Genomic DNA, 13,960 nt, shown 5'->3' with positions numbered 1-13,960 from the left:
GATTTCATCTTTGTAAGGAATGTTCACACCAATCGTTTTGTTTGGTCTCTTAAAAGCAGATTCCATTTTAAACTCATACTTAATTTTTAAAGATAAACAGTGGTGAGATGATATTAAGATTTACATATTACGTCTTCATGGTGCAAAGGGCACACAGTAAACCCGTTATACTCTGCTAATCCTCAAGGTGGCTATCTATACACAGCAGCCGTGTTTTCCTCCGTTTGTAGAGCTGCCTTCCATCCTTCTACAAAGTACGTTAGCATATCTGCTATCAATCCTGTTATCCCAAATTTCATTGTGCTTATATTTTGGGAATAACTTACACGTGGAACAGGACTATAAGTATTAGCCTAAGTACACTATATTTGAGAAGAAAAGCGGACAGACACATTATAAGGATAAAATATCAAAATATTAGATAGGAATGACTACATGTAGCATTCCTAATAACTAAAACTCAAATATTTTAAAATATTTTTCCAGTCCGTGTAATTATGTCCTTAACCCTATACGATTTTCAGCAGGAAGAATGACCAACATGGGCTGTTTAGAAAGTCTGTCATTCTGCAGACAGAATAGTGCTTGTGAAATTTAACCCAAGGTAATATCCTATTGACCCACTGGGCTTGCCTTACAGCCCCATGTCACTGACAGACCACAGATGAAAGGCAGGCCAAGACTATTATTTACTCTAAAGCTCCTTCATACTCCTTCAGAAGTATAATGGAGTTGTAAAGCGATAACAGGGCTTTGGCCGCGTAAAATGGGCCATTTCTTTCATGTTGAAAAGCCTGTCAGTAACAACAGCATGAGATATTTACTGTTAAATGGCGAATTATTTGTTCAAACCACACTCTTGTTAAAAGAGACATGTTTTGTAATAGTAAAGTATGGTAAACAAATTCTACTTCCAAGTAAAACAACACTATACAATTAAACATTATATGAATTGCATGGAACTGAATATTGTGCTGTGCCAGGATGGGCATTCATTTACCACAGCATCACCCCAAAAGCGTGGAATATTCATGCAAAACAGCCAAATTTTTCTGCTATTTGGGGGTGGTAGGTGTTTATCCTGCTGCATTAAAAAAAAAGAGAGGAAAGGTTCTTGTAGAAGCACCAAAGAAAACATTACAGCACTTTTTAACCATTAGCTATGTGATAAAACCAGACTTGGATAAATATATTGGATATTTCCGTCTCTTCTTGTTTTTTTCTCATTACCTACAGTCCCAATGAATGATTTGGTGAAATAAATAAGGTTTAGTTACGTAGTTTGGGGCCTGAGAGGGAAAAGCAGCACAGACTCTAGGAGGTCACCTGAAACCATTTCCTGGGACAGAAGCTGAAGAGTATTTTTTAATTTGGATACTACAGCCACATTCTTTTACCAGAATAAGACCTTCCTACACCAGTAGTAAAATGCCAATAAAACCTGGCATCAAACTGCAGTTTGTATATAGCGTTGCTTTATCTCACAATTTTTCAAGCTGATACTAGCTTTGTATTCTATGTTTAAGTGTCTGTCTGGGCTTCTGTAATCAATCTGTTTGGGAAAATGTGAGCAGCTGAAATTGGGGCACATATCAAGGCAGGAAGTTTTACACTATGGCAACAGTCCCTTCTGGTTCTTTAACCATCAAAAACACAAACACAGTCTTTCAGTGCAGGCGTCCTTAACATGACATTGCAAGGCTAGCTTATCTGGTGGCTGGTTACCAAGTTTTGGATATAAACTTTCATGTTAGTCTTCCTAAAATGAGTCCTTTCATCTTAAATTGGTATGGAGGACCTACCTCCTATGACAACTACTTTTATGCACTGCAGTGCCACCATGTTAACCTTGCTGTGCTCCTATATTATTGCAGAGCACTCTTTTCCATATCCCTTGTAGGTGCATTTTAACACTGTGCTCTTCATGTATGCCAGACAAAGTCAGTGCTTTCACAGAATACAAACTCTGAATGAGGCAGTGCGTCAGGATCCCTTTTCCATCACTCATCATCCTTTTCCATTATAATTTACTGCCGTTTTATGAATAGACAGATAAATTGGTGGTGTAAGTGTACTTGCCTGTCTCTCAGAATGGTGCGCTGCCATTGGGAAAATTCCCATTTTCCACTGCTTAACCCTTTACACAATATTTGACTATTGGAAGTGGAACTGAGAATATAAAAAGAAAGATACTAGTTATGCATTTTGTTAGCAAACATCGCTGTATACTGTGAATGTGCTAATAACAGACATTTAGCATAGTAAAATGCTGCCAGACTGACAAGACTGAGTTCCAGGGGCTGTCTGCACCAAACCTGAGCTCAGGGGAGAAGGATGAGGAGGAGCAGCCTGCTAAACCCACTGTGGATGTCATGGCTCCTGAGCACGAGGAACCCATTCAGGAACCGACTGTGGCTCTACTGAGGCAGGCAGAATTAATGCACAACACGCTTAATTTGTAAAGTATTTCATATTAGTCAGCTGTGCTCAACCAGGTTAATGTGACTAGGACTTACTTATTCTGAAGTAATTTAAAGTAGAGGTCATGCTTAATATTCTGAAAAACATACTTCCCTCTTTTAGCTTTATCAAGAACAAGACAATAGCACTAAGAATCACAAACTAATACACTGCCTTTTGGCAACACATAAACGAACAGATTCGGTATTCAAAGCTTAGATACATCTCTGAACTGTCAGTGTGAGTGAAATGCACTGAAATCCCCCTTGGTTTTTGCTTACAATTGTAACCAAACCCATAAATCTGACTTTAAAGGAATGAGACTTGAGCCAGAAACCCATGCCTTTTCTACACATAAAAGGGCTGGCTGGTCTAGCTACACCTTAGAGCTCTATTGGCAAGCACAATTTTCTTTTCTGGTATAACTTAAATCACTTTCTACATGGAACACGCTAAACTGGCTAAAGGACTGCCAATATAACCGCATCTATACTAGGACTTTTGCCAGCATGGCTGTAGCTGCACGGGAGTGATTTTTCATCTTTCTGTCAGCTATTTTGGCAAAATAACTACATTTAGACTGAGTCCAAGTTGAAGTTGGCATTGGTTTATGTTGCAAATAAAGCAGAAGGGAGGCACTGCCAGTTTATGGCCCTGGTTTTACATTATTTTAAATTGTTTGTTCTAAAGGAATGTGTGGGGCAGAATCCATGTGGTTCCTTGGATGTTTGCTTCCCACACTTGTGCTGCACTAAAATTGCTCAGTTTTTCAGTGAATGAGCTTTGGCAATGGGGAAACTTAATATTACTTACAAGAAAAAAAAAAGGTAGCGTCCTTATTATTTACCCCAGAAATAGCTATCCTGTTGCTTTAAAGCAAATTTCCAAAGTTAAGTGAACTGCATCGTTCTTCTTCACTTTGTCCTCAGTTCAGCAAAGAATTTAAGCACAGGATTAATTTTAGGCACACACATAAGCCCATTTCAAGTTTAGTAGTCATGTCAGATATGATAATGCTCCTTTTTGAACTTTAATTAAGCAGATATTTGAAATTAATCATATGTTTCAGCACTGTGTGGAATTGGGATTTATGTCAGATGTGCAGGTTTACATAGAATGAGGCTATTTATTGTGGTACCATCTTCATTATCTTTTCTGAACTGGATGTTAAGGCTGTATATTAAAGATGTCCCAAGGGGCATATTTTTCCACATAAGTACATTTACATATTTGGCTACATTTTCCTGATCTCTCTTCTGCTAAATGTGTATTTTTGGTTTCTGAAATCCATGCAGAGAAGCTTCCATTGATTTTCTAATTGTATTTATCGTTGAACTCTTCTGTCTGTGAGACGTTGTGTTTGCCCGTGTAATCCTGACACTCAGATTTGCAAACCTGCCTTTGCTGATGGAGCTGGACTGTGGGCAACGGGTGGTACCTTGTCTGCAGACAGCACACAGGCTGTTTGAGGCAGATACATAGGAAACTTCACGCATAATCAGTCAGCACTGAACCAGTGAGCCAATTGGTTGAGGAAGTCTGATTTAATCAAGGTTTCTTCCTTCCTTTTTTGCAAAATACAGAATGTGCCGGTTGTTAGAAGAAAACACGGACATATTCTTCTGTGTTCTGAAAATGTGAAGCAGGTTTTTCATTACTTCGGACAAACTACACGTGTACCAGAACTAAAAGCAGTTCCTAGGTGAGTATTCTATGCACTTTGGTTTCGAGTGAAATGACAAACCAGTGAAGCAGCTGGAGTGTCATTTACCCTAAAACGGAACAGGATGAGTGTCTGTTCCAAGTAAAATTGTGTCATTTGTTGTGGGGGGGATTGTATTGTTTTGGACTTTTATACTATGTGAAAATAAATAGGATTTTAGTTAAAAGAGCTTACAATGATTTTCAGATGTGAAAATGAAACCATTTATATGAAACACAGATAGTTTTCAAGCCAGATATATTCAGGGCAGAAGACTCGTATATCAGAATGTTAAACTTCTGCATTCTTCCATTTACAAATGTGTTGTGTTTCTTTGGTAAATCATGTTCTAAAGTGGTATTTTTACATATATACAAACACACACACATATATACATGTATTTTATGTATATAAAGTTATAAATACATATAAAGAGCTGCATCTTCACTCTGAATACTGTTCAGCTTATAGGATTATTCCAACTCACAACCCAGAAAAAAAGTTGTCATTTAAATTAGTTTGGCCATTTTCACATTCCTCATTTGATCTACTGTATTTGAGATTATCTTTACATAAAAGCCAAAAATTTGCAAGTTTATGCTCTTGGGATAAACCAGCATTGTTTTCAAAAGTCTGAGCAGTTAGACAATAAGTAAGAGGCTACTCTTTGTGTCCAAAAAGCAGATCTCAAGGAGGACCAGAAGAACAGTGACAACTTTTACCTGCTAGTCTGAAGTAAACAAATAAGGGCTTCCATAATGTTCTTATTAAGGAAGATGAAAACACGTGTGGACTTGCTTATCCAAGCCAGTCAAAGGAAGGGTTTCTGTTAGAGGAAAGTGGTTTGCAGTTTGATTATTTCCAGTGGGGATTTTTTTTTTTTTATAGCCAGTCTACCAGAAATTAATAGGTCTGCTGAAGGAGTTTCCTCACCTCTGTGTCTAGCATTGCATAACTGTGTAGGGAAGTGAAGGCAGCATGATATGTAGTAACATGCCTGTCCTAAGCCCTCTCATTACTTTATAACCTCTACTTTGCATTTGTAGCAGGGAGACCTGGGCATTTTTAAAGTAGGTTGTTCCGTTATTTGAATTTCACCTGTTGGCTGAATAGTGAGCAACACTTCTCTCATGCTAACAAACAGAACACAGCACCCTGGCAAAGTTGTTAGGATGCTTTTAGAACTTTTTCAAGGGCTAGTGTAACGACGATGTAACAGGTAGGGTTTTTTTTTTCTAAAAAAATCCAACATACTGGGGAGACGTTTATGTGTCAGAATGGCCAGTTTGGTGTATGGAGTAGGAGTATATTGTATTAGGCATTTTATCAGTATGTGGTAAAATAGTAGTCTTCTATGCAATAATTAGAAAATTCAGTTCTCCTTCCACTTAACCACTGTCAGATTCCATTGTTTTGTTCTCACAGCATAGACACGATTCTCTGGAGAGGACTTCAAATTGTTAAATATTACAAAAGTAGTTTACTATTTTAGATAATCACCCTATTTTTCCCTACAGGTTTCAGACCAGATAGCAAGTTTTGGAGTCTTGAGAGCAGTAAATTCTAGCCACATAAGAAAGCCAGGCTGTTAGTTATACTAATTATCTCCAATATTTTAGTTCATCTAAACTCATAGTTGCAAGCTTGAGGGCAAAATACAAGCAGAAAAAATCTGCCCCAATGAAGTTTATGACAAAACTCTCATAGATAAGAATGGAATTTTCCACCTAATCTTACTTAACATAACTTCTAATGTTTTTCATGTTTGATTTTAATTTGTCAAAAAGATAACCAAACACTTTCAATGGTAATGGTAATAGGATGGTTCTTTACTGGTAGCTATGTAGATATTTCTATTTATTACTTTAGTTTTTATGAAACTATGGTTATACACGTTCACAGAGAGCAATGAGCAAGTAAAAAGAAGATTACCAGAGTGGATCATCTAAAGGGACGCTACTTAGAAATGTCATGTTTTTTGTAATCTTTCAGTGATAGCTTGTGATGGACCAAGACTCACACTGCACAGCAGAAAGGGAACTATTTGAAACTGTAAGCACGATGACTACATTTTCTACTAAAAGTACATCTGATGAAGAACAAAATCAACCCAAAGCTGAAATTTCATGCCAAGCAAGAAAAGAAAATCCAGAAAAAGATGACCCACAAGGTTGATGATATCTTTTAATTCTATTTTTCATGTAGCAACTTATGCTATTAATCTTTTCCATTAAAAACCTCACTTTATTTATTACAACAGTAATCCAGATTTACACTGCTATATTCCACTGAAAATAAGCCTTGATTAGACTTGTAAAAATGAAGTAGCAGTAGTGAAATAGATGCACATCCTGGTGTGTATAAATACACACAGAGGTCTCCTTTTACATCCCCTGCACCTAAAATGTATTGCAGTTAAATTTCCACATCAGGTACCTAAACAGTGATCGTCAGATGCAGTGCACTTTCTGTACATCAGAAAACCTGAAATTCTTGGTTGTATCAGCAAGAATACCAAGACTGAATCTAATCTATGTGGCATCAGTTCAGCTACAAAAGAAAGAGAGGATGTGAGAATCCCTCCTTCAGCTAAGCTGGTTATCCAAGTTTCTCCTCTAGGGTTAGAATATTCATATTTTCTCAGCTTTTACCTGTTACTGCAGAAACCCAGTATTTGAATATATGCCTGAATTTGCAGCTTTATTGTACTGTCTCCTCCTTTTAGCAACAAAGCAGCCTGGAGACCCATCTGATTCATAAGACCAAGTCAATGTTTCTTAGGGCTCCTTCTGGGATGGTGATGCAAACACCCTGCTCAGACTGTGCCCAAGGTTACAACCTAGACATGCAATACTTCTTTTCCCTATTTTTTCTGTAACTTTGTATTCTGCAGCTGTTTTGGCGTCCTGCAAAGTTTCAGACCGCAATAGCTTTCCTCAAAGAATCTGGACATGCTTTTATTAGCAGTGAAATAACCTATTTCATCAGTCTTTAGGTCTTACTGTTACAGCAACAGAAATTCTCTCCTTTCACAATAAATGCATAGATTTTCTTTCCAAATGCAGAAGTTATAATCTGAAATGCTAAATATATTGGTTTTAGATTCCAGTGCATTCCTAAATCCCAACTCCTCAATGACCACTAAGGAGCTTCAGGAATATTGGAAGAATGAAAAACGCCAGTGCAGACAAGGGAAACTCCTTTTTGAAATCTCATCAACCAGAATTGTAGAGCATCACTTATCTAAATATGTGGTAAGCTAAGAAATTAATATGTAAGAAGATCATTAATTTTTATTCACTCTACAGGAGTCTGCACAGCACACAGCATGCCTCACTACATGAAAGCCTTACCGAGGGCCAATTTTTGCAAGCTGTGATCGTAACGAGTAAAACCTTTTCTCACTGGTTGTATAGGCATAGCAGGTGGAAACTGCCCCAAAAAACCTCTGACAATCAGTTCACAAAATGTGCAGCAGTAGAAAAGCGATATCAAGTAAATTCATAGTTGGAGCATCCTTAAGATTCGGACATTTGTCAATATTAAGGAAATTCACACAAATATAGAAGTATCAATATAGTTGCACTTCCACTGAGTTAGGCTGCTGTAGCAGCTGCATTGCATTTGTATAATTTCCACATCAGAGATTTATATTAGCACAAGTGCAAAATTCTTTGATGTTGGCAAAGTCTAAGACATAATCCAGCTAGATCACTTGGGATCATTCCCCTTACCTATCTAGAGCTCTGTTAGATGGCATGTTTCTGTCATATTTTTAAGGTGACACATGGCTATGAGGATCAGGCACAACAGAAGTGAGATTTTTGTATCTTTACTCACAGTACTGACTCTTCGTTTTTATTTCTGATTTGACTCCTAGCCTTCAGGAGGACTAATCTAGAGCAAGTCTCTTTTAGTGCTCCTTGAAATTCAGATAGGAATGTTTTCCTTGTATGCAATATCTGAGATCTGTAGATTAAAAATGCTAAAAATCATACTAGTGTTACTGATACTGAGTGATGCAACCTGGTAGAATTTGAGGCAGATAAATGCTCTGGAAACTGTCCTAAGACCTTGTTCCATGCTGTACACACCTACTTAGATGCTGTCATTCTTGCATATGCTCAGTTGTATCCAGTTTGTTGAAAAGTTAAAAATTACTTTAATATAACTGCACAAGAACAAGAGTATCCTTCAGTGTACATGCAAGTAGTTAAACTTAGTCATAAGTTATACACCTCAGCAAAAAGATTTACGAGAAAAATGAGCCAATTTGAATGACAGTCTAACCAAATGATATTTCTTCCCTTTTTCATGCACACTCCACAAATAAAAACAAGTACTTGTAAATTATTCACTTAGCTGCCCTTGACAGAACAATGCCTTAAAAAAATGTTCTTACTATTGTTTTAGATATGCATCAGGCATATATAAACTTTTCAGCAAGACAAAGTATAGGAAAATGTCATGGTACTTACCAACAAAAAGAGATCAGAGAAGTCAGCTCAAATTTAGAAACCTTTCAATGAGGGCCTGTAAAGATAATTTATGAAGATTAAAAGATAATTTCTCTTTAAGGAAAAACAAGGAAGAGAATCAGACAGACATTAGTGCTAGTAGCAGTTTGCACTCTTCAACAGCAGCAAAGAAAACAACTAGCATGAGTAAAACTGCTTTAGTTCCTGTGTAATTCATTGGGAACAGGGTGAAGTTCAATGTGAACACGGTCATCATCCAGAAACCAACAAGGTCAACAGTCTGCATCCTTAGCTGGTGTACCATGACAGTTAAGCTGACCTCAGTGGAATTTCACTGATTTATGCACATTAGGGATTTGGCCCTTCCTCATCATCATTGTGCTTGGAACAGGATCAGAAGAGAATCTATTTCTACAACACATAACACACAACTGTATTTTGCAGTTATTTTTCTAGTATCAAATTTATTGTAGTCATTTTGAGGCCAGTGAAAAGCTGAGGAACACATACTCTTGAGTGCTGTTAATGTGGAATAGCGTTGCTGTTAGTGAAGGATTTTGGATAGCAAACAGAATTTTGTAGAAATGTCATATTTTTTGTGTTATTTATATGCCAAGTAAGTTTGAATAACAGGACAATGATTTAGAGGGAGAAAAAGGCTTTGGAGTTGCTCCATCTTATTTTTGCTCACATCGACTATTACTGCCAAATATTCCTTCTTCTTTCACAACATTAATAACAACCCCAAATCCATAGAAATGTCTGATACAAAAAACATTTCTGAGTATTACGACCAATGTAAAATAGCTTACATTCAATATTAAGTCTGGGAAATCCATTCAGTTCACTGAAGATGATTGATTACAGCAGCTATGGCTGTTACAAACAAAGTACAGCTACAGAAATGCTTTGTAAGTGATTTCACGTGCTTCAGTCTGCTGCTAATTCACCATTCCCAGCACCTTGCAGGATAGGGTCTGTTAGTGCACTGTTTATCTACAAGTTATTTACATGCTAAGGCTAAGTCTAGTGATAAAAAGTACAAACCAGCAGGAGCCGGGAATTATTAATTCGATGCTGCAGGTTTCAAGGATCAGGTCTGCACTGAGCACGCACCGTAATCTCGGGCAGCAACTAATTTAGTAGCAGTGCTATAAGCCATAGGAGCATACAAGACTAGACACAAAATTGGTGCAGGAAGGTTTTGGCTCATGGAACATGCAAGCACAAAGTCTTTTCAAAGCAATAACAGACAAAATCTGACTGTGCTGGGGCTAGAATTGTCCTCTTGCTTATTTTTCCATTTTATTGTTTTTAGATGTATAAAATCATAATTTTGCAAACAGAGAGTTTTGACAGCAATAAGTCTGTAATTGAACGGCGTTATTCAGATTTTGAGAAACTGCACAGAAATCTGCTGGAGGAGTTTAGTGAAGAAATGGAAGATGTGACCTTTCCCAAAAAAACTCTAACAGGGAACTTCACTGAAGAAATAATCAATGAGAGAAAGTTGGCCTTTAAGGACTACCTAAGACTTCTATATTCTATGAAATGTATACGAAGATCAAAAAAATTCATTGACTTTTTAACAAGGCCAGAGCTTCGGGAAGCATATGGTTGCCTGCGGGGTGGCCAGTACACCAAAGCTCTGGAAATCTTTTTAGAAGTCATCGGTCTGCAGGAGAGGCTGACGAGAGGCAACCCTGTCTCAGTTGTTCCTACTCTCTGTGCTATCATCGTGTGCTATAAGGACCTGGAAAACCCAGCAACTGCCTTTGAATACGGAGAAAAAGCTCTAGCACGCCTTCATATGTATACCAGCCACAGATATTACATTCCATTGTTAGAAACAATGATCTCTTTAGCATATGAACTTGGCAAGGATTTCCTGTCTTTGCAAGAAAAACTGGAAGAATGGAAGAGAAAAAAAGATCCCGTCCGGATTTTTACCCTGAAAGAGCTTGCAGTTCGAGAGTATGTGCAATGAACACAAGAAAAAAATTCATTAAGGAGGAAAGCTGTGAGCTTATTTTCCCAAACACAAACTCTTGAAAGAGTATTAACTGGAAATTACCTGTTTGGCTAACATATCTTTGTAGTAATAGAAAAAAAAATAAATAACTTTCATGTTCAAAAGGGACATTAACATTTATGTTGGAAAATATTATATTTACTCTACAGATGTGAGGCTAAGGTTTTTGGAAAGAAATTTGCAACAAATAAAAAAATATATGATTTGCTTATTATGAACACAGACTGTTTTGTGTGAAAAGTCATATTAGGAAAATACAATGAATAAAGCACTTAATAATCTACAGAATCAGAGGGCTTGCTTACTCGTGAAGAATCTACTTCCTTTAAAGAAAACAAATTCTTCTCAGTCAATGCAATCCAAAGTATGCATCTTCAGACACAGTATGTAGTTTTTTACTCCAGTTGGTCAAACAACACTTGCCATTTCTGAGAATGATGGGATTGGTGCTGTTCCCACTGAAGTCAACTGCTGTGGGTGGAGACACCTTAGGGGAAGGTTTTCTTTTGTAGAAGCAAAAAATACAAGTGATTATCATTCCATGAGATAAGAGGGAATATGCTTCATTTCCCTTTTGTATCTGGTACAGTTTTGTAAATTGTATTGAAGGCACATTCTTGTTTGACGCGATGCTTAAGTACAGCTCTGATGGGGGCAGAAAATTCATACCATATGCACTATATACACAACAGAAAGGAACTAGAGAAGGATGCTGTTGAGGAGAACATCTGGCTAATATAATGCTAGCATTTAATTCTGCTTATCAAGTTGCAAGACACATGGTTAACAGACAGTCTGTGTTAAGCATGTGCTTCCCTGTTGCCTTTCAGAGGTTTATGTAAATTGGGCGTTGCTTTAGTTTTACAGCCTGGTATACCATGCAAATATCACCTTGGTGGCCCTGCAATGTAACAGCTAATTCTTTCAGGGATCCATCTATACAAATACTCAATTTATCTTGGCCCTAACACTCCTGTGAAAGCTTCCAAAGAGCTGAAAGTGTCTCTATTTACCTATTTCCCTAACTTCCCCTCAACTCTGTTCTCTCTCCCATACACTTATTTTAGTAGTCTGGTAAATTAATTATCATATATATTGTAATTAACATATGCTAGCATGGGTCATTATTCTCTGCTGAACATAGACCACTGAGTACTTTCAGCCCTGTACTCCAGGTGTAGGTACTCCATGCACCACAGTGAGGCTGTCTATAAAGGAATAACTGTAATAACTTACCTCCCAGGCACATTAAAGAAACAGGCAATTGAAAAGTGCACTGAACCTTAAAAAATATTGTTCTGTGTGGTTACAAGAAGGGTGACATGCTAAAAATACAGAATAATAGGAGTGTCTAGGGTGGAAAGTTAATATTTTAAGTAGCTATTAACAGCTAGGCATTAAACTCAAAATACGTGGATTATTTGTTATTTGACAATTGTTATTTTTCCTATTATACCAGAAGTAAGAGAATTAAGAGTAATTAATTAAGAGAATTAAGGATTAATCTTCCCACAACATTACATATTACAGGACAGTTGGAATGGATCAAAGGTAACAATTTCTTAGGGAATGCTCTGAAGCAGTAATGAAGTGGCAAGGAAGAAGTCATGTCTGGGGTCTGCATCACAGTCAGGTGGCTTAGGGTTAAGGCAGAAAGGAAGCACGACCATCACGCTGCTCTGCTTCCACAGCAGTTTATAGTGAAAGACCAGACAAATCAGGAAAATTAATTTCCCCACTTTTGCTCCCTCACCACATGCAGCATTGCAGGCACAGCTGCCTTAGATTCTCCTCAAGTTCCTAAGGGACTGTGTGCGAGTAGCCGATTGTGTCCACAGACCTCCTTGCCCTACAGCCAACCACAGGATTAGAGGGTCTGTAAGAACGTGCTGTTGAGCAAGGACAAGTACCAGTAAAGCGACACATCAGAGAGATCTTGTCATAATGCTGTATCTTTCCATCTCTGAAGGATTAACTGATCCAAAGCTAACCAATTTTTTTGATGGCATGGCAGTGCACATTAGGAATATTAGGAGGTGGTATTTGGCCAAGAGGAAAATTTACATAATTCAAAAAGCACTAAAATAAACAGTGCCACCTACATCCCCCACACGTTTTGTTGGTGTGAGACAAATTTTTCCTGAGAATGCTTTTCCATACAACGTACTTGCAGAGTTTTGTCAGCAAAATGGTCCTGGAATAGGTCACTTTGTCCATATCCACCAGAAGGAAGATTTCAGTCTCCTACTATTAAAGGGAGAAATTAACTAAATAAATACAGGGATGATGTGAAGAAAGAACAATGTGTCTGTCGAATAATTCCTCTACACCAAGCTTCTTTAATGGAGAGCCTTTTCATTGGGGCATCTGTGGCAACCAGTCAGCCACAACATCTCCAGAGTTACGCAGGAAGAACCTATCATCTGCCTTGCTCCAAGGGCTAATTTCAGGGTTTACTGCATTGAGACTTCCAGTCAAGCCACTTCACGTATGAATCCGCAGAACCCGCTTGATATGTTATCAAAGGGTCAGGTGTAGTGTTCATAAAATCAGCTTGTGATTTCATTACTATTAGAATATGACAAAATTAAAATCTCCCCCAACAGTTCAACCTCCCCCAAACAAATAATCTATGAATTCCCTTCCTACAAATGCAGAGACTGTGACCTTCAGATTTATTAATCTCTTCAGAGAAGATACTGAAAATCCTTTGAAAGAGAAAGCACGTATGATGATGGCAATGAATGGGGAATGACAGGGCCTGTATTTCACCTGGAGCTCTGCCACAGACTTGTTTGCACAAATAACTTAACCTCTGTGCCTGTATTTCCTCACCCAGTACTTCCCCAGTAATGTTTCCTCATTCAGGTTTTCAGGACTCACCGAACAGAAAAGCTGTGAAACTTGACCAAGTCTGTCGACTCCAACATTTGACTTAGAAATGTGCATTGACGTGGAAGCAATTTTGATTCATGCAAGCCTATTTCATTTCTTGAATATACCTTGAAATGGAAGTTGCCAAAACCTGTGTGCTTACTGTTGATTGCATAGTTTCTTACTAATGCAGTCGTATTTTAGAATCAGGCATTACTTTCCTTATACACTAGAGAAGTTACAAAATTATCCATTTATTGCACTGGACTGTAGTGAGACTGTGCTGGCTCATCAGCTCCATAGGCAATTGGCCAGTTCTAATTTTTTAGCTGTGTACTCTTAGAGACTGGGTGAACCTGCCAAAAAAAAATCTGCTTTCATTTACTCACATTTCAACGGCTAACTTCTGCATAT

General features: G+C 37.8%; 1 protein-coding gene across 1 annotated transcript; it reads left to right on the top strand.

Annotated features, from left to right (window-relative positions):
- Positions 1-4,042: 4,042 nt before the first annotated feature.
- Positions 4,043-12,270, top strand: SNX20 (sorting nexin 20). Its single transcript, XM_069868597.1, has 4 exons — positions 4,043-4,162; positions 6,155-6,332; positions 7,265-7,416; positions 9,959-12,270. The coding sequence occupies exons 2-4, from the start codon at positions 6,167-6,169 to the stop codon at positions 10,625-10,627; spliced, it is 987 nt and encodes a 328-aa protein (XP_069724698.1). The 5' UTR covers positions 4,043-4,162; positions 6,155-6,166; the 3' UTR covers positions 10,628-12,270.
- The last annotated feature ends 1,690 nt before the right edge of the window (positions 12,271-13,960 follow it).

The sequence above is a fragment of the Phaenicophaeus curvirostris genome, chromosome 14 (assembly GCF_032191515.1).
Source record: "Phaenicophaeus curvirostris isolate KB17595 chromosome 14, BPBGC_Pcur_1.0, whole genome shotgun sequence".
In the NCBI taxonomy this organism is placed as follows: domain Eukaryota; kingdom Metazoa; phylum Chordata; class Aves; order Cuculiformes; family Cuculidae; genus Phaenicophaeus; species Phaenicophaeus curvirostris.
Note: the sequence above shows the minus strand (reverse complement) of the source record. Positions and strands in the feature narration are given on the sequence as shown.

Excerpts from the sequence above, each read along its gene's own strand:
- SNX20 (XM_069868597.1), top strand. The coding sequence starts at position 6,167 with ATGGACCAAGACTCACACTGCACAGCAGAAAGGGAACTATTTGAAACT. Across the intron at positions 6,333-7,264 it reads AGAAAAAGATGACCCACAAG|ATTCCAGTGCATTCCTAAAT; the intron begins GTTGATGATATC and ends TATTGGTTTTAG. Across the intron at positions 7,417-9,958 it reads ATCACTTATCTAAATATGTG|ATGTATAAAATCATAATTTT; the intron begins GTAAGCTAAGAA and ends TATTGTTTTTAG.